General features: G+C 40.6%; 1 protein-coding gene across 7 annotated transcripts in view; it reads right to left on the bottom strand.

Annotated features, from left to right (window-relative positions):
- LOC5576900 (fasciclin-1) overlaps window positions 1-27,102 on the bottom strand; it is a 529,370-nt gene that overhangs the window by 47,713 nt on the left and 454,555 nt on the right. For all 7 annotated transcript variants that reach the window (XM_021847522.1, XM_021847533.1, XM_021847549.1 and 4 more), the window contains 4 exons: window positions 21,364-21,497; window positions 20,760-20,856; window positions 20,445-20,622; window positions 7,530-7,690 (listed from right to left, as the gene is read on the bottom strand). In XM_021847522.1, coding sequence (XP_021703214.1) covers window positions 7,530-7,690; window positions 20,445-20,622; window positions 20,760-20,856; window positions 21,364-21,497 — 570 coding nt within the window. The remainder of the gene's footprint in view (window positions 1-7,529; window positions 7,691-20,444; window positions 20,623-20,759; window positions 20,857-21,363; window positions 21,498-27,102) is intronic.

Genomic DNA, 27,102 nt, shown 5'->3' with positions numbered 1-27,102 from the left:
TGCTATAATGATTCATTTCGCAACGCTTTCTCGTTACGCAACTGTTTTGAGTTCCGTAATGAATCATAACACAACAATTTTTCAGAAATTATAGAATAATGGTGAATGCATTCCGATATAATTTCTGATACATTCAAGTGGTCTTCTACGAAATTGCAAAAAATGTTGTACGTAGCTCGTTGCAGAGCTCGAGTTTTATAGCACTCGTCGTAATTATCCTACTCGGCTTCGTAGGATAAATTTACCATCGTGCTGTAAAAATCATCATCCTGAAAGTTGTTCCGTAAACTACTATTAGTTGGCCGCAATCAGTTACAACTGACAATAAGGGGTGAAACGGGCATTTACTCATGATTAAGGTGAAAGATGATATCACAATCCGATTCCATTACTTTTTCTTCATGAAATATAGAGATTTTCGAGAACCGCCGTCGCAAGAAATAGGTGCCGTTTTGGGTCCATTTTATCCCACTGTGCAACGTTTGATGGTGCATAAGCAAATTGCAAACCACCACCGGGAGTGCCCTGTATGGATTCAAATGGCTATAAATAGGTAGGTCGGGTTTTGCGGGGCTCGGGAAATCCTTTAGCGTGTTCGGGGTTATGAACGATAATCCGGATTCAGCGTTTGCCATGCTAGGCTGCGGGATGTGTCCGGAAGCATCGAAGTGAAGTGCCTTCATTTTACGCCACGGAATCTGGGACTTTTTATAGCTCGTTGAGGGAAAGCTGGAAAGGCATGCAATCGGGCATTTTTGTTGTTGCTAAAAAAAGTTTTATTCTTTTTTGTTGCCTACGGATGTGTAGTTTTTATAGAAAGCATTTGACGGTGAAGTTTTATAGAAAGCATTTGACGATGGGGTAGTTATCTAAAAGCTATTGGTTCTGCTTACTACACAGAGAAAAAAACAATTGTCAGATTAACAAACGATGGACATAACACAAATCTATCAGAAACTTTTATTAGTTCTCAATACTGCCCATAAACGCATAATTGTCCCATGTGAATAGGAAATCCAGCAAACATGGGACTGACATGCGTTTATGGGCAGAATAGTAGTGGCATATTTTAATTAACTGTAGTCATGGCTCCAAATTCTGCTCCATGATTTCAATGGTTGCATGAATTTTGTTCGATATTCCAGAATAGATGCTTCATGATTCCTCAATTTAAATTAGCATTTCTAATCGGTAAAATTTGAAAACATAACGTACAGCTGGCCCTCAATAAATAACCGGTATAGAACGTTGACATAATACATTAATCATGTTCACTATGTGAGAAAAACTGTTTTTTTGTATGGATACTCATAATAATTTAAATTTAGTTTTTAGATATAAAAATTTTGCTAAGGAAATGCCTTTGTACCTTATTGTAGCTGCAGACTGACTATTTCTGCCACATATGGACATAAAGTTTTTTGTCACATTAACATACGTTATCTTCGGAACAAGAGTAGGTCAATCAAATTTGCCTTAATTTGTTGTTGTATTAGTTGCTTTTATAATTGTTTTTTTTTTCAGATATTTCCCGATTTAGTTTTACATTTAGCTGTGAATATATACTTTTGAATATTGCATGAGGTCTACTATTATAATGGTTTCAAATGTCCCTCAATGGGTGTCTTTTATCGGGATTTGTTTAAAATTCCTGTAAAATAGCACCAAAAGGGGCCACGAAGTAATTGAAAAACTTCTACCCTCTCTGACGCAGTTGCTGCCGGTTGAGGCAGTAAAGTTTTGCTCAACTCCAGAAAGCTCACGTCGCATCGTTTTGTCACAGCTGTCAAAATTAGGTTAGTTGCAGCTCTGGAAGCGTGGCAATCGAGCACAATTTACGGATGGCTTTGAATAATTTTGACTGTTCATACACAATTAGATTTTTTTTTATTAATTCCTATATATATCTGAAGCTGAAAATTGTTTAGCTTGTTAGTGGCATGCTATTAACAGTCTTTTTCAATATATGTTTGTAATAAGTATATTGACGAGTAAAACTACAGGTCCATCATTGGTTATGAAAAAAATATTAAAATCTCATTTGATCATTATTTTAGAACGATAAATATTATCAATTTGATTAAAGCTAATTTATACATTTTATAAATCCGTTCAAGCTACGGGAAAATCACTGGAGGATATGAAGACCACAGAACAGGAAGACCGAAGAACGAGTATCCGGAGAGTAAATAAAATTATTGCTTTCTATCGTTTGGACGCCATACTGTGGTTGGGATGCGTGCCGTGACTGTTTGTGGCGATTTTTTCTCCACTCAATATTGTTAGACATTGGTAAAATTTTCTCCTGGGATGGAATAAAAAGGCGATCAGAGGATAGCTTGCAGTAGAGATGAAAGTCAACAAACGTTCAAACGAGGTGGAGAGAAACAAATTTATTTTAACGTTGCGATGTTCTGCTATATGGTGTTTCTACTAGGGTAACTCGATGTTATACGCCCCACCCGGGCAATACGCCCCTTTTCGATATTTAACGAACCAGATTCAATATAAGATTGAAAATAACAAAGAATCATTACTATTCATGATACTGACTCTCTGTGAAAATTTGACTGTTGTAACGCGCAGTAAAACAGATATAATGCAAAAAGTATCAAAAGTCGAATTTAAATGTAATTTTTCACGCATTTTGTTTAAGCATTTTTTTAATTAGATAGGAACAACATCAATGCAACGAATGGTGAAACGTCGACACTAGAACTAATAACGAGTATCATTAGTTAGTTTGGCCAAAAAGAGCTACAATTCACTGAAATATTCATGTTCCAACAACTTCTCATTTCAGGGCAATATGCTCCACTACGGTGTCCGGTCATTTGGCCGAATGGATCATTTGGCCGAATGGATCATTTGGCCGAATTACGAACAAAAAAAAATCATCTCAATTGTGGGTTTCGTGGCCGTGCGGTTAGTGTTACCAAGCGTTTAGCCGCATCAACTCAAGGACTGTGGGTTCGATTCCCGCTTTAGTCCGGACAACTTTTCTTTCGTCAGGAGCGTATTTCCACTGTGTCCGTTATCTAGTGTGGTGCTTCCTTCAAAGGACATAACCGTCGACTGGAAGCATTAACGTTCCCGAGTCTTTTTTTAATCAATTTATTTTAACGCTGATGTGTAGGATTCATAAGTGTAGCCAAAAATATTATATTAACAATATGATTCACTTCCAATTATTCCATACATAAATTTAGCGACCAGTTTAGCATTGCCAACAGCACCATCTGTTGACGAAAAAGGTTATTAAACCATGCTCTGATCAATTTCTTTCGATCGTCTACACTAGTGATCCTTTATATGAGAGATAGGCGGAAGTAAAATGGAATGAGTGGGCAACAGACCAGCAGTGCTGAGTTTGCTCGGCGTAGAAAATAATATTGTAACACGGACATGACTTCATCATTGCTAAAAAGTGTATATTGTTTTGATTTAAGATCTTTGAGCTACATTTCCAAACAAATAAACAGCAGAAAAAATCAACAACTTCACATTGACTAAAAAAAATTTAAAAAAGGTAAATATTTCATATTTTTTGCTCTACGCTAAACAACTTTCACAGAAATAATTTCAGGCATTATTTACATTAGGGTGTTTTATGTATTTTGGACAAAGCGTTACGCGTATATAATTTGGCCGCTTCCAATTGATTTTGCCGTGAATAGCCAAATTATATATGCGTAACGGTTTGTCCAAAATACTTTGATCACCCTCCTCCTAAAAAAAAGTTCAAAACAAACATAACGCATGTTCGTTTGACTCACGCTTTGACAGAAATGTCAGCTTCCAATTTTATGTCACAGATCGCTAGTTTTCGATAAAACTTAAGGGTCATCCTTTCTGTTTTCTCAAATTGGTGGACCCCTCGTACGCCAGCTAGCTGAACAGTTTGCGAAAAGCCCATTTTTTGATAAATCTTGGGTTTTTCTTCACGGGATATGTCTCATATTTCGCTTGGAACACATAGCAAACTTAGTGGCATCGTATAGAGAATAGATATAGCTTTCATTTAAACTTGAAAAAAAAAAATTGGCGGCCATTTTGAATTTTGTTAGAAAAATCGATTTTTCACCATTAGCGCACCGCTAGTTTTGAATTCTGAGATCACCATCAGAAAGCTGAGGAAAAATTGCGTAATATAGGCTATAGAAACTAGGTGAGCAATGGTATTTACCCTATCAAATGAACGATTTTCTAAATCAACACAAACATCATTTTTTGTACAACAAAGAAACAAGTATTCAACCTTTGGTGTTTTATTTGAGACAGATGAAGAATAGGAGTATCAATTTGAGTGAAAAAATCTGGCGGCCATCTTGGATTTTGACGCCATCTTGGTTTTAAGTAGTAGAATGAGTTTTCACCTTGTTAGAGCACTCAACATGTTGAATTTCAATGCTACCGTTACACTTATTCTTCTTCTTGTTCTTCTTTTTCCCTACTGGTACAGAGCCAGCCCTTCAGCTTAACTAGTTTTAAAAACAAATTATCAAATAGGATTTTTTTTAACGCTTTTTTGCTACCTGAATGATTCTTCTGCATATCTTCGAGTTGTAAAATAGCATTATTACTTTCATTTATTTGGTTTAAAACCATTGATACAAATGAACAATCAGTTGAACAGCTGAGATAAGATAAGAAAGATAGAATCTAATTGTTTTTTTTAACGGAGGCCTTATAATTCAACATGATCAAAATGTTTTCCTGCGAAAAGGGCCCTCACAACACAATGGACCCCGGGTCCCCACATTTGTGATTACAGCTCTGCTGGCAGCTAATAACGCTAGCAGAGAAGTGAATTATTACTTACATTTAGGATGTTCTTCTTTCAGCATTGACTGTTCCTTGAACTTACACTAAAGAACTGTATACAATTATGGTTTAACCTCCCTTAAGAATAAACTGTTCCTTGAAATTCATCTTTTAAAATAATTACAAATGCATGCTAACTATAGTACACTATTGTTTTCCATTTCGGCTAAACGGCATTCGGCCAAATGATCCTTTCGGCCAAACGGCATTCGGTCATATGGCATTCGGCCAAATGACCCGGATCTCCCCACTACGGGCTGAACGATATTGCTGATTCTTGATGCAATCTATTCCCGAGCAAGCTTCTTAGCAGTTTTTTAGCGTGCATAAGCAGCTGACAGTTCTGGGGCATATAACCCCTATATTGTGGGGAATACTATCCATTTGTCATAGGGCGTACTAACCGTTTGATGTGGGGCATATTATACTGATGCTGGGGCAGGGATGAAAAAAATCATGCTCACTATACTCAATTCACTGAATTTATGCCACCATCAAAGTAACCGCACCACCACCAATATGATTGTACCAATGAAGATGGCACAAAAGTAGATGGGCAAAACAAACAACGATGCCCGTATGTCGTTTGAGTTTTTGATTATCAGAAGCAAAAGAGTGTCAGTTTTAGAAAATTGATTATCAATGAGGGTAGATTGAGTATTTTCGTCCCTGTGCTAGGGCTTATTGTCCAGGAGCAAAATTCAGATGATTATAAAAAAAGATGTTATTTTAAGTTAATTAAGTAGATTTTGCGGAGAAGCTTGCATTTTTTTAAACAACGAGTAAGATAACGAGCCTATTGATGTATTTTTTTTCTATTAGAAATAATGCTCTTGACAGAGACATATCTATTTCTTTTCTTAAAGGGCAGCATAACATATTATACCGGGTTACCCTAAATCACAGTAGTTATTCCTCCAACACATTGTAACCATTAAGTAACATTTAACATTTCTTGACACCGTAACACGGGGTGTTTTTTATAATGTAATTTTTAATTTTATATGACTTGATGCAATAACTTGAATATCTATCAATCCGTTAAGCAAAAAAAAATACAATAGTAATATTTGCAATGGTGTAATATAAATATCATCAACTCTTTTATCAATGTATTTTTATTGTTTCTATAGACATTTAGAGCCTATTATTTAATCAAATAAAATTACCGTGAAATTAGCGCGCTCAAATTCCTTAAAACATTTTTCCTACCTGCCTTTACTTGAATCTACAGTGTAATCTAAAATCTGCCTTCTTTTTCTTGGTGATTTTTTTTTTTTTTTCTTAGGAGTTAATTTTTTATTATAAGAGTTTCTGAAACCTCTAAGAATTTTGCAACAGGATTCATAGCTAGCAAAAAAAAAAAAAAATAATAAATTAAAAAAAAACAAGAAAAAAATATTAAAAAAAAAAGATTTTACGGAACATTTTGATCAATTTTTTTAGCAAATTTTGAGGGTACTAAGAATGTTTTTGTATCGTTCTAAATCGATTTAAGAAATACTAAATGATTTTTGCCTATTCGCGTCGTAAAACGGTTTATAACCTGGAGTAGCGAATAAAGGTAAACCAACCCTATGCATGTAAATTTATTGCTGTTACAAAATTTGGAAATATTTAAAAATAAAAATTTGAAAATTATCTCAATATAAGCTATTTGCATTGAACAAGAAGTCAACCATGAAACATAAAATATAGTATTTCGACGAAATTAATAAATTTATACAACAAGAGATAACTCCACCTCGAAAATCTATACTCAGCATTTACTCAGACATTCAGATTGTTACTGAGTGTTACTTGTTTGGAACTGACAGCTAATGTATGTTTTTATCTACCATATGAAACATGGTTCTGGAAAATCAGCAATTCAACGCACATTAAAATTTACAAAGCTCAAATTGATATCAGTGAGGACAATTTACGCACATTTCTCACAAGTTACATTGTTATTTGTACTCCATTTGTAAGAATTGAAATGATGTAGCACAATGCACAATGATCAATTATACCGTATTGATCAATTTCGCCAAATATGTACGGTACAGTTTTATTTGTTTGTAAAGCATTATTCTTGGTCCTTTAAGATAAAACAATGCTTTTCTGTTATAATGATTGTTGTGTATTAAAAAAGTGCAATACATAGGATGGCTCTAATGTGAGTTCACATTACACATACTAAACTACGACTGTTGCCTGCTGCTTGATCAGCTTATGTATATTGTTATACTTAGACAATTACGTTTTTTTTTCAAATCAACAAGAAAATAAATTCAATAATCTGTTGCGAAGCGGTTTTAAAATATTTGTCTAGCGAAAAGCTTTAGTGCAAATCCTTCGTTATTTTCCAATTCGATTACAATAAAATAGAACCGCCATTCAGTGGTTCTGTTGGTGTTATCGGTGCCGGTGGCATAAGCGACATACAGCATTCAGTACGTGCTCTATGGTGATTCAGCGATGTACAGATACATAGTTCACACATTCTACCAGGACGTGGTTTAGTTCTACACTTTACAAGCTGTATCGAGTTACTGTTGCAAGCAGCGATTGTGCTTGCCATTAGTGTTGCTACCAACTATGGGAATATATATGCACAAGAGCCTGTGTTGGCTCTATGCATTGCATAGTTGCGTGTCGACGATATGAGGTGAGCGAAACTATAAAAAAAAACTAAAACATGCCTAGGAACTGATTTTGCTTACCTCCAAGAACTGTAGCACGGTTGTATCCACCACCATCAGAGGGCGGTGAATTAGGTGAACCACTCCGTTTCGGACGGGGATATTCGCTTTGACTATTTCCGCCAGCACTGCACCGGACGCATGTTTCGAGTCCCCGATCACTGTATTGGAGCGCACGTAAACTGTGGAAGGTATGGGGAAATGGAAATGACAGTTTAACGAAGTTTGATAGGTGAACGTGATAGGGATATGAATCAAGCGAAAAAATAGCCATTCGATTAATTTAGCAAAAACAAAGGTTTATTCCGATTTAAACAAAAAATAGGATTGTTAAAAACGTTATTTTTTTTATCGAATTTAGTTCTGAAACAGCATTCATGCAAGTCATACTATCTTTTTAGGCAGTATTCAGTTGAAAATGACAGATTTTCTGCCAGATTTTACTAGTTTATGATTCCTACGACAAAGATTATTCTTGCATTTATTGATTATATTGAGCTTAGCGGAGTTCATTCGGGGTAAGTGAAATTTGGAGATAAGTAGCACAATCTGCACAATAAATCTTTCGCAATGGAGCGTATGTACTCCATGCTACGAGCTGCTCAGGTATCAGGTATCAGAAGGCCGGCTCCAAAGGCACGTTCCCATCAGTTGGGAGATTTGTGCCACCATTTGAGCCTATTCCATCATCTACCCGTTGGGAGAGGAAAGGGAAGGGAAAGATGGGAGGAAATAGGAGTGGGGTCTTTCGAAGAGGGAAGATCGCATAAGCGAAATGAGAACATATAGCTTCATACCATAATGGGTCCTAACAGCGCCCTTAAAAGGGCACTGCAAAACTGGTAAGTGTTCCATTAGTTGTGGGTGTTCCTATAGTTGCGGTAGTGCCGTTTTCATTGATTTTATTACATTAACCATATAACCGACACTGCAAATCGACGTATTGGCTTGTTGATACGCGAAATAGTTAAAAAAGCTTTCAAAATACTTCAAAACAGATGAAATATCACTAAAGTTATTAAAACTTGACTTGCTTGTACCAATAGTTGCGGTAAAGTGTTCCTATAGTGGAGGATCCTATAAGAAAACAACGGATACCACAACTATAGGAACTCAAATTAAAAATGTATCGCAACCAAAGGAACAGTGTACCAATAGTGGAGGTATTATTTTTCACTGACATGCCGTGGATTACTGCTATGAAATCATTTTTATCATTAAGTCGTTACTTCCCGTTACAACATTAACATGTACATTAATTGTGCATCTTAAATTTGGGCGTTTAAATGAAGTTCAATCGTGCTTAGTACCTCCACTATTGGTACATCTACCCTAGATTATTACCACAGCGGGTTAAGGGAGCAGGAAATAAGCAAGAAAATTTACAGGAAAATGTGTTCACTGTATTCTGTTCTCCAACCGACACACAGTGAACACATTTTCATCGAATATTTTTTAGTTTTAAACAGAAACATTGCTTTTGTAGTTTCGATGATGACGATGATTACGATGATGGAGCGTTGATCGTTAAGAATAACATAATGTCGGAATTCAGTTTCACTCAATAAGTGTTTACCAAGTAATTGGAATCGCATTTGCGCAAAAACTGGATAGTTACATATCAGGTAATACAAAATTCCATAATCGGAGTCACAACTACTGCTACCCCATAACCCCGAATTCCATTACTCCTGGTGTCATTAACCCGAATTCCATTGCCCCGAATTTCAAATCCCCGAACTACCCATTACTCTGAATGACGTAACCCCGAATTCCAATACCATGGGGAAATGTCATCATGTTAAGATAATTGTAATTTCGGGGAAATAGCATTCGGGGTGATGGAATTCAGAGTAAAGGTACATTCGGTGTAATGACAGTCGGGGTGATGACATTTGGGAAAATGGAATTCGGGGTAATGGGGTAGAATTCATGTAAATTAGTCAGCAGTAGGGTGCGGCTTATTTTTGAAAAGTTCTCAAAACCAAAAATTCGTGTGCTCTACTGAATTCAAATCACATTTAAAGAGAAACCTCAAAATTTGAGCCAAAAATATTAACATTTAGAGGTGGCGCAAGCGTCTTGAAGTTGAATTTTCAGGTTATAAAAAATGACCTTCAGTAAAGTACACATAACTTTGTTATTTTTCAACCGATTTTAAAACTTTTAGCATCAATACCTTCAAAATTAAATTTGTAAAAACTTTGTTGAACACCAAATTTGTCTAAAATCAAAACAAGTTTTAGTTAAAAGTAATTTATTCCAAATTTTTCCTCATTTTACTAAAAATTTCAACTTTGTTTGACCATAACTTCATGATTACTCAACCGATTCCAAATCTTTTTACATGCTTTTGAAGCTAATTTAATTGTTTTCAAACCATTCATATATCACATTTCACTAAAAAAATGTCTTGACCAAGTTATTCAGCAAAAACTGCACAAAAACATTATTTTTTAACGAAAAATGCCAGTTTTGTCAAATCTTTGGCAGTTAAATATTGTCTCTTAAGCTGAAACTGATTTTTATCATTTGTTAAACCTTTGGGAAGGACTTTGCAACAATTTTTAAATAATTTTGAAACAAAATTATGTTTGCATATGTTAAAAAATATATGCACTATTCAACTCGTAACTAAGGCAAGATGCTTTACATATTTATGTTTTATAGAAAAAATGCTGTTTTCGGCAAAAAAAACTTAAATTATCCAAAGAAATTTGATTTTTTCATTGAAAAATCATGTTTTTGGGTAGTTTTTGTTGAATACCTAAGTCAAAAATATTTTTTAGAAAAAAATGTTGTACGTACAGTTTAAAAACAAATAAATTTGCTTCAAAAGTATGTAAAAAGATTTGGAATCGATTGAGTTTTAATGAAGTTATGGTCAAACAAAAATGATTTTTTTAGCAAAATGAGGAAAAATTTGGATATAAGTGTTTTTAACTAAGACAAGTTTTGATTTTAGACAAATTTGATGTTCTACAAAATTTTTATAAATTTAATTTGAAAGAAAATGGTGCTAAAAGTTTTGAAATCGGTTGAAAAATAACAAAGTTATGTTTACTTAACTGCAGGTCATTTTTTATAACTTGAAAATTCACCTTCAACACGCTTGCGCCACCTCTAAATGTTAATATTTTTGGCTCAGATTTTGAGGTTTCTCTTTTTTTGTGATTTGAATTCAGTAGAGCACACGAATTTTCGGTTTTGAGAACTTTTGAAAAATAAGCCGCACCCTAGTCAGCAGGCTGATTATTTGCCATGTGATAGTTGAGTTGGCAGTGGCCTGTCAACGCTCTGGCCAAGAGACTGCAATTTTGTTTTGAAAGATTTGTTAAATACTCCACCACCTTTGGAGATGGCTCAGTAATGTACAATTTTGTTTGACGATACGACTCCAAACTATTATAATATTGCTTTTGCTGAGTTGCAGACCAAGAATTTATCTTAAGCATCACCCAGCATTTCGACATTGGAATAGCTGGCTCAGGGCCAATGAAGTCATGCGATGCTCCATCGCGAGCTAGCTCATCAGCCAATTCCTTTCCAGCGATGGAAGAATGGCCAGGTACCCATACAAGGTTTACATAGTTGACTGAATTCAATTGCTCAATTTGAGTTCGACATGCGCTAACAAGCTTCGACCTTGAGTTGGACAAAGCAAGAGCTTTTATAGTAGCCTGCTTAACTGAACAGAAGTATAGGACTTTACCCATTACGCGCTTTCATAGTGCTGATTTTACTCCACACATAAGAGCAAATATTCCAGCCTGAAACCCGGTGCAGTGTCTACCAAGTGAGTAATACTGGTTCAGCCTTAGCTCACGAGAATATATACCTGCACCAGCTCTACCTTCAAGAATGGAGCCATCAGGGGTTTTTTATTTTCACAAGGGGGAAATCTGCAAACAGATCCCCTGAGAAGGTAACTCAGGGAATGCGGGGATGACGCACCAACGACGACCCGCTAAAACCAGCCTATGCACTGTGCTTGAGCAATTCTTTTAGAATTGCTCAAGTGGTAAACAGTGCATCGACATTACCCTTGGCCTCAGACCCTTATCTCCCCGGAACCACCTTACGGTATTTCTTCGGGGAGGGGCCTGTGCATATAGCACAACACGTGTAGCAGAAGTAGCCTAGGCAAACTGCTTCTCCTAGCCGACTTAAACAATGTTACAAGGGACCAGCCTCGGCAGGGCTAATCCTCTTCAGCCAACTCTTGGTCGGCGCGCCATAGGCGCTGCAATTCTAACATAATGTGAGTGACAGCCGTAGTTACTGCATTCCAGCACTCGGCATCCGCACTTATTCTCTCTATAATATTGTCGGGGGACGTGTCCCCTCCGCATGTATTGAGCATGCGACCTCTCACAACAATGAAACGGGGGCAATCGAACACGACATGCTCCGCTGTTTCCTCCACACCAGTACAATTGGGGCACGCAGGAGATTCTGAGTGCCCGAACCTATGCAGGTACTGTCCTGACAGAAATTGCGTCAGGTGGAAGTTCACTTCCCCATGGTTTCTACCATACCAATCTGACACATTTGGTATTAGCCGATGAGTCCATCTACCCTTAGTGGAGTTATCCCATTCCTGCTGCCAGCTTCTTAGCGTTTTCTCTTTACACGTGTCGCGGACTCCTCTGGTACCCCTTTGGTTGAAGCATTGAACATCTTCCTTGATGATGATCCCGATGGGCGTCATCCCGGCTATGATGCACAAGGCCTCTTTAGATACCGTCCGGTATGCACTTGCTACTCTTAAGCACATTACCCTGTACGTGCTTTCCAACCGCTTTAAGTTTCTGCTCGTTCTAAGCGCTTTTGACTAGATTGATCCTCCATACCTTAGTATGGATAGCGCCACGCTTGCCAGTAGCTTGCGTTTACTGGCAATTACAGCAGAGTTGTTAGACATCATCCTCGAAAGCGCCGCTATAGCCGTAGATGCCCTTTTACAGGCATATTCAACGTGGCTAGCGAAGCTCAGCTTGTCATCGATCATTACCCCAAGATGCCTAAGGGATCGCTTGGACTCTATGGTGCAATCACCTACCGAGATAAGCGCCCGTTGCTCGGACTTGCGGTTGTTGACCACCACCACCTCAGTCTTGTGACGGGCCAGTCCTAGTTTCCTAGACTTCATCCATTCCTCAACTAGGGAAATAGAGTGCGCTGCTGTCAACTCTACTTCCTCCATCGATTCACCATAGACCATTAGTGTGATATCGTCGGCGAAGCCAACAATCTTAACACCCGTCGGAAGGGGCAGCCTCAGTACGTCATCGTACATCGCATTCCATAACAGCGGGCCCAGGATTGAACCTTGAGGTACTCCCACGGTAATTCGAACGCTTTTCTGCCCCTCCTCTGTGTCATACAGTAGAATCCTACCATCAAAATAGCTTTCTAGAAGCTTACACAACTGCACCGGTACCTTGAGGCGGTGAAGCGCGTTTGCTATTGCTTCCCAGTTTGCGCTGTTGAATGCATTCTTCACGTCCAGAGTGACAACCGCGCAGTAACGGATGCCGCTCCTTTTATGCTCGATTGCCACCTCAGCTGTCTGAACGACCGACTGGAAGGCGTCCAGAGTAGATTTACCTTTTCTGAATCCAAACTGGTTGTTGGACAGGCCGTCTGCACCCTCCGTATACGGTACTAGTCTGTTGAGAATCAACCTCTCGAATAACTTGTCCGTCGTATCCAGTAGACAGATAGGTCTATACGCCGACGGGTCACCTGGTGGTTTCCCCGCCTTTGGTAGTAGCACCAATTTCTGTCGCTTCCATACATCCGGGAAGATTCCTTGATCAATGCAGCGTTGCATCGTGGTTCTGAACATGTCTGGATCCACGTTCACTGCCGCTTTTAAGGCAACATTCGGGATACCATCGGGTCCCGGTGCCTTGTTTGACGCGAATGATTTCACGACTTCTGCCAGCTCTTCGTTCGTCACTCTCGCCACTTCTTCTCCTTCATCTGCCACATACAGCGCTGGGGGCCATGGGCTTATGGGATGATGCGGGAAGAGTACATCGATTATCGATCGCAGCAACTTGGGCGACTTCTCTTGGGGCGCTATGGATCCTTTGGTCTTAGCCATTACCACTCTGTAGGCGTCACCCCATGGACTAGAATTGGCACTCTCGCATAGACTTTCAAAGCATGCCCGTTTTCGACTCTTGATTTCCTTTTTGAGAGTCAACTTTGCCTTTCTGAATGCTGAACCGCGTTCCTCTCTTTGTGCTTCTGTGCGTGCGCGTTGCATTCTTCGTCTAGCCCGAAGGCAGATTGCTCGAAGATTTGCAATTGATTCGCACCACCAATACACCGGCGGCCTGTTCTCTCTAGGAGGGGCTTTTCTCGGCATGGAAGCATCACACGCTCGTGATATCACAGCAACTAGCTCTTCACCGTTTAGGTCCAGAGTTTTCCGTTCGCGCCTCAGGGCTTCAGTGAATACTTCGCCGTCGAAGCGCGCTGTTTTCCATCCTCGTGCTTGGGTCGAGTTACATCGCGCTGCCTTCCGCCCGCCTGGTATTATACTATAGCGAATCGATTGATGATCGCTATGAGTATAACCGTCATCAACGCGTCAGTTCATGGTACCTAAAAGGTTAGGACTACAAAACGTCACGTCGATAATCGATTCTGCACCATTTCTGCGGAAGGTACTCACTGTACCTACATTTGCCAGCTCTACATTTAATGCGGCCAGGGATTCTAACAATAGCTGGCCTCTTTGATTGGTGCAGCGGCTACCCCACTCCACTGGTCGCCAGCTATCACTACTGGCCGCCGATTAGCTAGTTCGGCTATCATCCTGTCGACCATGTGGGAAAATTCTTCAATCGACCACCTTGGGGGCGCGTAACAACTGCAATAGAACACGCCGTTGATTTTTGCTATCACAAAACCGTCATTTGAGGTAGAGACTACTTCTTGGATTGGGTATCGTCCTGTCGTCCCTATAGCTGCTAGCTGTTGAGACCTATCCGTCACCCAGTTCCTGTTGTTGGCTGGTATGCGGTATGGGTCCGATAGTAACGCCACGTCAGTCTTGGTTTCCGAGACTGATTGCCAAAGCAGCTGCTGGGCTGCATCACAGTTGTTTAAATTTAACTGTGTTACTTCCGTTTTGGCTGTTTTGATACTCCGCTTGTGCCCGGACATTTGGGTCCGCCCGTTAAGTGTCCGTTGTCTGCTCTGTCGACACATATTAGGCACTTAGCGATTTGCTTACAATCGCTTGCCCTATGGCCTTCAGTGCCGCATTTTCTGCACATCTTACTTCTGTCGGGACCATTGCAATTCCACGACTTATGGCCCTTCCCGAAACACTTGAAGCAAACTTCAAGAGGCTGTTGCATGCTCAGCCGGCAAACCGACCAGCCTACCTTGAGTATGCCCAAGTTCTTCACTTTGTTGGCCTCTGCGACCGGCAGCCTGATCGCCGCCACCTGGGTGCCCTGCGGGCCCTTTCTAAGGTGGATGGCCTTACTGGCTACGTCGATGTCACACTGCTCTTTAAGAGCAGCCGAGACTTCCACTGCGTTGGTGACCTCATCCAGATTTTTACACTGGAGAGCCATCAGTGTAACATATTATAATGTTTGAGATACTTCTTTCCAAATAGCCAGACGTCCACTCTTCCCGTGAAGGGAACCGAAAGGTCATATTGGCGACACCAACTCTCAACTATCTGAAGAGCACTTTGCATTAAGTTGAATAGGGTGCTTATGCACATACCAACTATCCAAGCTAGATAATCTTCGGTGTAATCAGAAGCCGTGACGAACACGAGTCCCAGAGAGAGCAGGATTCGGTGCAGCAACTCGTGGGATACGCGGTCGAATGCATGATCCACACGCTAAACTTCATCCGCTCAAAAATGAGTGCCGAGTACGCAAAATCGGCCTCTCTTCATGCAGCACAGATTCTGTGCAAAGGGGGCTGTACACAGTTTTGTGCAAACGGTGGTAAACAAACCGAATGAGTGAAATTCGCGCAGAGGAGGAACGCTTGGAATGCGGAATACGCTTGCATTTTTGTTTTTGCTTCTGAAAACATTGAAAATACATTCAAATTTTAAAGTTTTCAGAGATTTTTTCATTCCAATATCCGAAGCGGAAGCAAATGGGGAAAAAACTTCCGCATTTGCGACCATCTTCAGCCTTTTCGCCTGAAAAAATCCCGGAAAACTTCGCATCCTATCAATGGCCAACTGTTTGCTGCCGCGCGGGAGATGACTGACAGTTCCATTTCAATCGATGCGCGCACAGCCAATGGCCAACACATCGGTTACATATAGCATGAGTGCGACTTACACAGAATTTTCACTCAGCCAGAGAGTCCTGCAGTGGTTGCCTCATTCTGTGTAGTTTTAACACATGCCCTGCTTTGAGCAGGCTTAGCGTGTAGGTTCCGGGAATAACGGAACATGTGCTATTCAATTTCAAGCGAGCCTCGAAGTTGATCTCCTTGCTCGTTCTGTAATTTTATTATCACAGTTTCTTTTCTTTGTCTGTCGCCCACCTGGAAGGTGGACATGCTCTCTCACGCCACAAAAGTTTCGTTGATCCTGATGAAATTTTGCGCAAATTAACGTTAAAGCGTTAGCAATTGTGCTTTTACACGGTTGATGGTCGATAACATGCCTGGGTTCTGGTAGTAGCCGTCATACGTGATTCTTAATTGCCCGTAAAGGCGCTGATGTTTGGCGTTGAAAATGGTGAATGCTTCTCTGGATTTCCAACGATAAAACGATTTAATTTTTGGCTTCGCGTACGACAGTCAACCAACTGGGAAAATTTCTCTTTTGCTGGGTTCAAAACTGCCAGCGAATTTCGAACTCTTCGATATTTTCAGCTTGCAAAAGGTGAGGTCGAAGGGACCAGAAGCCGCGTCCTTGTTCGCGGCCAAGGTGGGGGAGACAAATTCGCGCTGTTAATGCCTTGTGATCGGTGAACGCACACACGAGAGTGAATGCATTCCGAAGATATTCGAAAAACCCTGTGCTCACATATATACGATCGAGCCTAGCAGGTGTGTTGGGATAGTTTCAACCCAAGTAACACAGAAAACATCTTCTTGGTCAGCTATCTGAAAATGATGTTATATTTAGGCTCTAAAGATAAAATCCAATACATCTTCTGTTTTAAAAACGTTCAGGCGATGTTTTAGAAAAACATATCAATCCGGCAAACGCAATAACTGCATTTGTGTCATATTCCTGATCGATAAATGTATATATTACTAAATTAAAGCACTCCTCATAACTAAACTTCTGTCGATGTAAATTAAGTTATAAAGTTGCTTCTGAAAACATATTTCGTAAATATCTGTATGATTGTTTTGATGAGGATGTTATAATAATGATTTTTCCTGTCAAATGGAATACATATTTAGCATTTGTTTTTGTTTTTTTTTTAATCTCTGTTTCTATTCGAAGATGGATGCAGAGATGTGTAGCAAAACAAAATCTGTAGCGAATAATTAAGCGAAATGGTGATGAATGTAAGCGGGGGTGAAAAATGATTGACATATTCACGAAAATAATGCGCAAATAAAAATTTGTTAATGTGATTTTTCAATGACAACGAGCTTTTCATCTAAAAACAGCATGCTTTGAATTTGAATATTCATTGTTTTCAACACGTGCTTAATACGTATTTAAACTTCATTCAAACACAAAACCTGTACCTTCTTTCCCTGCCATGCTACATCACCGATCAGAAATATTTATAAATGTAGAACTTCTATTGCAAGCAATGAACTCATTGCTAAATAACGATTATCAGCACGGCAGGTCTGGAATGTATTCCAACCAGGCAAAAAGTTTGATTTATTTAATATTAATCACAAATTGCGCACTCTTGAATAAAAAAAATGCAAACCAGTGAAATTATCGTAGGAACTTAAACCGACAACCATTACAAAGAGTTTTTACCTACCCTGTACGCATCTGGTAGAATCCACCATTTTTCTCGCTGGTTCATTCAGTCGAAAATTATACACGATCGGTAAATTTCACGGAGCACAAATTGAAATTACGCATCTTATAAAAGGCGCATGAAAAAACAAGAAGCACAGCCTTCAGTTTCACCAAAAATCTAACACGGCACATAAAAAAAAACATATACCATACATGCACAAAGGTTTCTTAATATATCGCAACTCGTAACTTGATAAAAAAAAAATCCCGGCACAATTCCATGCAGCAAGATATTAGTTTTTCATAACGCTATCTACTTGTACTACTTGCAATCAATGATTAATCTGATTTGTTTTTACTTTTTTGAGCTGTCAAAACATTCCATACAATACACATTGTGGGCTTGTATTCTAAACAACAAATTACGTCTCGATAACATGATTATAACTTATTGGTCATAATGATGTATGGTATAACTTAGATATAACAAATCATACTGCTATGAGAAGTACGGAAGGTATTGAAAAACATCCAATTGAACTATGAGAGATGTTATAAAACCTTCTGTTTCTGCGCTTTTTCGGTTCTAAGGGTGTATGAAATTTAGTATTGTACATTCGACCCAGAACAGCGGCGATGTATGAAAGATGTATTTTGACCTTATTTATGACAAATTGTGTTACTTGGGAACCAAACATCGTGCATTCGCAATTGTTGTACGGTCGCCTGCAGAGCTGGACTTGTATTGGGACTTTTTGAGTCCCCCTGACGTAACACGCAGTTAAAATCTCCGGCAAGGATGACGTGCTGCGTGTTGAAGCGAAGATAATAGGCAACCGTACCGTTGAAAAACCTTTCCCGCTCGGCCCGGGTGCTGTGCCCGACGGTGCATAGACATTGCAGAGCGTCGTGTTCTGTATCCGTAAAGCGATGAGACGACCATCTAGGCTCTTCTCTACACGGGAGAACCGAATGTGGTCTTTGAGCGCGATTGCTGTTCCCCGCCTGGCGTGTTCTACATTACAAATGAATGTTCGGATGAAGGTCCGAAGTGTTCGATTTTCGTGGCGTTCGTGATGTTGTTGATGTTTACGGTAGCGAGATTGTAACTGGTGAACTCAGCCATAAGATTGCTTCGTACCCCCCTTCTCGATTTTTTTCTTGGTTTTCTTCCACGCGGGGCTTCTTGCCTGGTGGTCGGACTCGGAGTTGTCGCTTGGAGGCAGAAGAGCCGACGGAAGAATTTGTTTCGTTGCCATCTGATGTTCCACTAGCAGATCTGCGAAACATTCCACAGCTAGCAGAAGGCTGTTGACTTGTAGTGGCGGCCACTGACCCACCTAACGGGAAGAAATTTTGTTTGGAGACGATTGGTGGTGGAGGTTGTTGTGGCTTTTGTTGCGGGATTGGTTTCAGCGGTGGCATTGATTCTGCCTGCACGGAGTCGGGGTTAGTTTTGTTCGCTTTGTTGCCTGGTTTGTGCCAGCGGCGATCGTAATGTGGGCCGCCTTGAGGCTGATGTGGCTCATCTGCTTTGCGGCATCAGCATAAGACTTTTGCACAAGCAGTTTCTTATTTGGCACGCTACATGCTCATAATCCCGGCAATGTGTTACGCTGCCCGAAATAGCCAAAGGCTGTCAGCCCTCCGTCAATCGTAACCCACGATTCGATGTTTTGCTTCACAATCATCTTGACGATTCGAACGCCGGTCAAGACGCCTGGGAAATCGACATCGATTCGACAGCTCCGTTGCTCACGAATCTCGATCACATCACCGTAGTTTTCGAGAAATTCGGTGATTTTTTCGCCGGACGCATCTTCGGACAAGTCGTAGAGTCTCACCTCTACCGCTCCATCCTCCATTTTAATCCGCAATGGATACTTTTTACCATCGACAGATATTTCGTGTTGGTTGTCGTGTTCTTCGCAAATACGTTGTGCTAGCGTTAGATCGACAACCTTCACGAACGTAACACCGAGAGCTCTGCTGTTTTGGATTCGCAACACATCACAAGGTTGAAGACCCAGAACAGTCGCACAAAATTTGTAGACTTTAGCAACGTCTGGTTTCTTCGGCACACTTGAAAAGTCTATGCGAAATGTATTCTCCGGCCGGCCCATGACGGAGTTGCGGTATGCACATAGGCACCGATAGCTGAGCGACGAGAAAATTAACCGAAAACGAAATTTATAAATTGGTTTGGGTTTGACTTCCACGGAACGATAGCAAAAACGCGTCTATTCAGCTCGAAAGTTGAGCGCTCAACTTGCTGATTAATAATGCGTTCCAGATAACTCTTTGCTTCTTCAAGGACGCACGTCCTCCTTTCAGAATAAACTTTACAGAAATACTTTCGAGGTGAACGATTTCGTCTACTTCGGAACCTTGTTAACGAATGGAACCAATGTTAGTCATGAAACACGGAGACGCATCATCAGGGAAATTCGGTCGAGAAAGATTCACCCCTGCACCAAATGCACCATGTAAAAAACGCTCATAAGAGCGGTAGTCCTCTAGGGGCATGAACTGTAGACTATACTCGAGGAGCATCTGCAAACTCTTGTGGTTTTAAAACGCTGGGTGGTAACGACGTTCTAAAGTGGTTTGCAGAAGAATGATGTGGCGACGAAGGATGAAGCATGAGCTCGTCCGACTCTACGACAAATCCAGTATCTAGAACGTGGACAGGGTATGTTGCAGGATTACCGGCCAACAGCCCTGAAAAAGTGGTGTTCGCATCGAAATCGGTTGGTACATTAAGGCAAGGAGGTCGTGGCAGGATCTGAAGAGCATGGGCCGAAATCGAAGCTGGAGAGATACAGCCATGGATCGAGTGAATTGTTGTATACCGTTAATGAGGTTCTATCAAACTAATTGATGCCATACCAAGTATATAAATAAATAAACTGACAAATGTTTAACCAACCATTGTAGCACTGCTAATGACAACATACTACGTCATGAACTGCACTTAAGCTTGAACTACTCACCTTTAGCGTTCTTGCCGTCGCCTTGTTTGAAGAAAGTTACCGTCACTTTGAGGTTATCTTCAAACGCCAGTGTCTCTAAGGGATCGTCCAGAGGTGCTGGGGCCGTGAAAATGACACGATTCGGTATAACGTGACCGTCAATCACCTTACGATCAATCATGTCTGGCCGCGGTGGGGGCTGAACAAATGACAAGAAGAGGGTAATTAGTATCATCGACAAATTTGGTTCCTCATATTGCCTATTAGCGTGGATGGATTTAGGGAGGGGACGGGGGATGGTGATTGGTGAAAATCTTTACGTTTCTCATATATTACCTTGAAACCTTCTTCAACCGGAATCAAGAAGGTATGACCACCGACTGCTCGATAGATATCTTCCTTTTTGGCCATTGTCATTTTATGTCGGAACGAGCTGGAAAGTAAGCAAACACATTATATCGATAAACAATAGGAACATTTTAATAAGGTATTTTAACAAAACGAAGCATATTTTGAAATGTTCGGAAAAACTACAAAACATTGAAATACATAAGATCGAAAGGCCAATAAGGTCGAAGAATAAAACAAGTAGGGACGAAAGTTCGAAAGTGGTTTTTCAAAGAAATGACAATTCTCCACTGTTCGAGCTATTGCCTTTTGGCCTTTCGAAGTTTTGTTTTCTACATATTTACATAGCCATATTTCCTGATCGTGTATTTTGTACGTAAGAAGTTGAATGTCGTTTTTGGCAAATCATTTTAAGTAAGTGAACCAAACCTATACCAAAAATAAAAACTCTAGAGCAAGGAATTCGCTTAGATTCTTATCTACACCAGTGTTGCTAAAATGTATCCATATCGAAAGTAAATTCGTTATCCCAAATCATCGACGAATATCAAACCGATATTAGAATAATGTCCCATTTGGGATGGGCACTTACCGAATCCGATGCTGACTGATGTCCATATTTTCGGCATGCAGGATGAACTGGTAGGCGTCGGGATTGTATATCTCGAACGAGGTTGATGGATTGACCGTCAAGGGTGTTAGTACGTCATCAATTATGTGCAGCACCTGAAACAGAGGTGAAAATAAAACAAAACGATAGTCACCACCGCAAGTGAGGAAAATCGGGCAACGAAGTGTTCAGGTGATGATTTATTCATGAATTTCCATTCATTTCATTCCGTTCGTGTGTTGTGGACTAAATGTATGTATGTGGACTAGAATGACAAAGCTATGGGCGTGGGTGATAATGATGTTTTTATGGGTATACTTTTTTCCTATTTTTTTTTCTTGGTATCGTTGGGTCAAAAGATATAATGACAGAACATTAGCCAAATGATCCAGTTATGTGCTCAACAAGTTCTACAATTTTGTTCATATAGATATTAAATGTATATTTATAAAGCGAATGGTGTGAAGTAGTAGAAAAAATTTTTTTCACAATCATAAGACTTGTCTTGGACTTTTGCTGTTTCACTATTTAATAAACTATATTCTGTATCAATCTGTATTCATCTATTTTTTTATCGTTAATTTTTATTCTCCCGATTGAATTTATACGTTTCGTTTCTTTTTCCCTCGGGTAGGATATGCGAACAGGAAAACACCCTACAAAATGCTAAGAAACCACACGCTGGAACAAAGCTGCTGTGTCGGTGTTGGGACGGTTGGCATGAATATTTGATTTTCTTCGACCGGGAACAAATTAAATTTGCAATCACTTTTTGTATGCCTCTTTGCAGTCATTTCACGAGTTCACCAGCCGCACTCAGCATGCAGGTAAAGTCAATACTGTAATGGTACTGATGAACAATAGTGATTCAAACCAATTTGTTTTTATCATTACGCATGACGAATGCTAAGCCTGATTATTTTAACATGAATAAAAAGCTTGAAAACAGTACAGTTGAATTACTAAAAACCGACCAAAATTTCATTTACACCTTTTTGCGTTTGGGCCCCTCATATGGTAAGCTATATCTGCAGTATACAGTAAATTAATTTTGACTGAAATCCTCTAATATTTCTAATCTGCCCAAAGTACAATCGTTACCCTACTTGGCAAAGAATTCCCAGAGCGAAATTTTTCAACAGCGTTAAACATTATTTAATTTGTGCCAACTAGCATGCAAACTTACAAATGCCCTCTTCTCAGTCGAAAAGAAAACTTACATAGCTGGCAAACTGAAACACTTGAAACTTTTAGATTCACATCGGCAGAATTGCAACGAGGAAAGCATGGAAGACGCACTTAACCCTGTTTACTTGTACTTTTTTATAGCGTTTTTTTTTCTTTGGCAAACAGGCACATAACATTTTCAAGTACAAAATTTGCCTCCCAGCACTTGTTTGGCTTTTGTCAGTTGAATATTTATTTCCTCAGTCGTTTATCAAGCTTTTCTTGTGAGGGAAATACCGCAAGCTATACAACAGCATACAAGGATTACGGGTAATAAAGGAAAGTGAAGAGAAAGGGTGGTGGTTAGTGCAAATTAAAAACATATGCTTTGCATATGTATGGTATGTAATACTAAAAAAGTCATTCTTTCAAATGTTCAATGGGCACTTGCGTAAACCGAACACTGGACAAAATAAAAGACAAGTGCGTCTTTAACCTATAATACAATAGGGATTTAAAACACTACCTCAATTTTTGTACCAAATGCTTGAGCTTCCGTTCAAAATACACTTTTATTGAATTTTCTAATGTTTGTATTGGTTTGGGTCCAAAAACAAGTGCCTTTATTTTCTGTGCAGGGGTTGAATTCTTAGAAAATTGAGAATATTTCTCATTTATCGCTCTCTGAAACAATCATGATCCGTAACACATCATGAGAGTCTTTATATCATCTTCTGCTACAGATCTGATTCAATCGGGTGGATAACAGTGCATTAAGAATCCATTTAAACAAGTCACTTTTGCTATAGGATGTTCGGGAATTGCTTATCATGTCAGTAAAATAAAACACGTACCCTCAACCGTAAATGAATGAAAAAAACGGGGCTTATCATTGCTCTCTCTTTGGGGCTCTCGTTCGCTGCTGTTATTTATCAATATTGTTACAACTTGCGAATCGTTTCTGATCATGGACCGATACAGATGGGATGTTTTTCTTCGCTGGCTTTGATCGTGATTCAAAATCAAATGAGAACGAATTCTGCAATGCATGTTTCTGTGTATATGCCACACCTATAGATTTGAAAACAGATTTTGGGTGAGTTATGTTTTCCATGTACTTCCGAGATTTGTCAGATAGTAACAACCCTAGTGGTTTTTTTTTTTCAACGAAGTGAACATCAAAGATAATCAAAAGTGTCGAATAATCAACCTTGATTTGAAAATTTCATAAAATCTTTTTGCGGTGCTCATATAGCCGCAGTGGTAAACGCGCAGATATTCAGCAAAAACAAGTCATGGGTTCGAATACCACTGATCGAGAATCTTTTCGCTATGGAAATTTGTTCGACTTTTTATAATTGAGGTGCTTTGTGCTTAATACGAGTTGTGTTGAATCCTTCGACCTTGACGCTTGCTCCTGAGGGGGCGGGCGATGAGGGCAGGATCAAACATGTCGTGCATCGTTCGAGAAAAAGTGAAAAAGTTTTGTTAGTTGGGTTTGATCGTTCGACATTGTCACGCGTCGTTCGCGCAGTGAAATGGAAACCACCGCGGATCGTTAGTACACGCTAAAAAAGAATTCTGGAAAACGTAGGCTGTCAAAAATACGCCGTGAACTACCGTCACGTTGTCACGAACGTTCTCGGAACCAGGCAATACATTAATCTAAACATGATCTAGTTCACGGTGTATTTTTGTTGTTCCCGACAGTTCATGACAGCTGTTCACGGATGCGTGAACGGAATTTTTTTAGTGTAGTGTTTGATCTATTGATTGCTCTTGTAGGGCGAGTGATGAACACTTGGTCGGCGTACAATACGAATATCAAATTATATCGCGAATCCGATGAGCCGTGATTATATCTGGATTGCTTCAACACCAATTGGTGACTCCTAAATCTAACTCAATATCCTTCCCATGACAACTGTGAAGATGCAAAGATATACTCGATCTCTAGTAACAACGGTTGTCTAACCAACATTCCTTCCCTTCCCCGATGACCGTAAGGATGTGGCCGGCGCCGTTATTGACTTTTAAAATTGAGCTCTCGATTTGTGCACTTTGAGAATGGTAAGCTATTCCCAAGCCCCATTCATTGAATTTCCATGCACTGAGTAGCAACTACGAATTCTACGGTCATCTATGCTCATGAGTTTCGTCGTGCTTACTACATGATGAACAAATGCATAATCAATCGGAAAGCTCTCTGGTAATAACTGTAAAAATGCTCATAAGAACACAAAGCCGTGTATTTTAAGGCGAAGAAGTAAATGGCTGAGCATGGCGTATCATTGGTACGAGTAATTTTAGGGAACATCGGGTAGCCAGCCCCGGTGGGAACTCTGGTCGTATGCTGACAGGGAAGGGGTATGCTTTTGCTTCTGCAAACCTTGAGCGTCTGTACTCCATGTTAAGAGCGGCTCACAACAGCGTATGTTCCCCATGTCAGGGGCGGATGATCATCGTCCGAGTGCCAGAGTAGGACTCTAAGCCAAACTGTGCACTATGGTCCTCCGAACATTTAGGGGGAATGAGTTAGCAACAGCGCGGCCTGCATCATCAGTCCATCGTACCCACAATCTCATCAGACGACGGATGACATATCCTAGACCACTTTCTTCGATAATCCAAACAATCGCCTTTATTAAAATCACGCCGATCACCGATGTTGCCAATGCCATGATGCTATGGGCCACCCGCACGCAGATTCATCAGAATCCATTAGCAAAAAACACAATGTTGCAAAATGGACTGCAACATAAACAATCCCAAACGGTTCCCACGTTCCAGGACTAACCCAGAGCTAACTGCATAGGTTAAGAACAAAATGTAAATCAGTCTTTAGTAAACCGTGAATAAACGAGGAGCTAAGGCTCAAAATATATTTTTTTCAAGTTTCTGGACTTGGAAGAATTAACTAATGGTCCTCCGGAAATCGAGGGGGTTGGTGTCAGGCCCTGCAAGCCAGCCCTAAAAAATCAAGCAACGGAATAATCAATGAGAGAATGCGAGCCGGGACAATCGGCGAAGACCACAGTGACGTAAAGGGACTAGCGATTGGAAACTCGGTACGTGGAACTGTAAATCTCTCAACTTCATCGGGAGCACACGTATACTTGCCGGCATACTGAAGGACCGCGGATTCAGCCTCGTAACGTTGCAGGAAGTGTGTTGGAAGGGACCAATGGTGCGAACGTTTAGAGGTAACCATACCATCTATCAGAGCTGTGGCAACACACACGAGCTGGGAACAGCTTTCATAGTGATGGGTGATATGCAAAGGCGCGTGATCGGGTTGTGGCCGATCAAAGAGAGAATATGCAAAATGAGGCTCAAAGGCTGATTCTTCAACTTCAGCATAATAAACGTGGACAGCCCTCAGCCATGAAGTCAAAATCATCGTAGGAGATCTTAACGCTCAGTGATGGTCAAACTGCGCCCAAAACTCTTCGTCATTAACAACGTACGGTACCGACGGCCACCCCGGTATGATCTAGAACGGCTTAAGCAACCGGATGTCGCAGCTGCATACGCACAGCACATCGAGACTGCATTACTGGAAGAGGGTTAGCTGGATGAAGCCCCTCTTGAGGACTGTTGGAGAACAGTGAAAGCAGCCATCAACCATGTAGCTGAGAGCAACGTCGGGTACGTGGGACGGAGTCGATGGAACGATTGGTTCGAAGAGGAATGTAGGCAGGTTCTGGAGGAGAAGAATGCAGCGCGGGCGGTCATGCTGCAGCAAGGGCAGAACGTGAAACGTTATAGACGGAAACGGTAACAGCAGACCCGCCTCTTTCGGGAGAAAAAAAACGCCGCCTGGAGGAGACGGAGTACGAGGAGATGGAACAGCTGTGCTGGCCTTAAGAAACGCGTAAGTTCTATCAGAATGTCAACGCATCCCGCAACGGCTTCGTGCTACTAGCTGAGATGTGCAAAATTGTGTGAAGGTTTCAGGCGAACATTCCATTACGTTTGGATCCTGCCGGGGACTACGACAAGGGGATGGACTTTCGTGTCTGTTGTTCAATATTGCGCTAGAAGATGTTATGCGGAGAGCTAGGGTACAATTTTCACGAGATCCAGTCAAATTGTTTGCTTCGCGGATGATATGGACATTGTCGGCCGAACATTTGAAAAGGTGGCAGACCTGTACACCCGCCTGAAACGCGAGGCAGCAAAGGTTGGACTGGTGGTGAATGCGACCAAGACAAAGTACATGCTAGCTGGTGGGGCCGAGCGCGACAGGGCTCGCCTAGGTAGCAGTGTTACGATAGACGGGGATACGTTCGAGGTGGTCGACGAGTTCGTCTACCTTGGACCTTTGCTGATGGCTGACAATAACGTTAGCCGTGAAAAACGGAGGCACATCATCAGTGGAAGTCGAGCCTACTGTGGCCTCCACAAGAAGCTGCGGTCAAGAAAGATTCACACCCGCACCAAATGTATCAAGTACAAAGCGCTCATAATGCCGGTAGTCCTCTACGGGCATGAAACGTGGACGATGCTCGAGGAGGACATGCAAGCACTTGGAGTCTTCGAACGTCGGGTGCT

The sequence above is a fragment of the Aedes aegypti genome, chromosome 1 (assembly GCF_002204515.2).
Source record: "Aedes aegypti strain LVP_AGWG chromosome 1, AaegL5.0 Primary Assembly, whole genome shotgun sequence".
NCBI lineage: Eukaryota > Metazoa > Arthropoda > Insecta > Diptera > Culicidae > Aedes > Aedes aegypti.
This window is presented reverse-complemented; position numbering and strand designations above follow the sequence as displayed.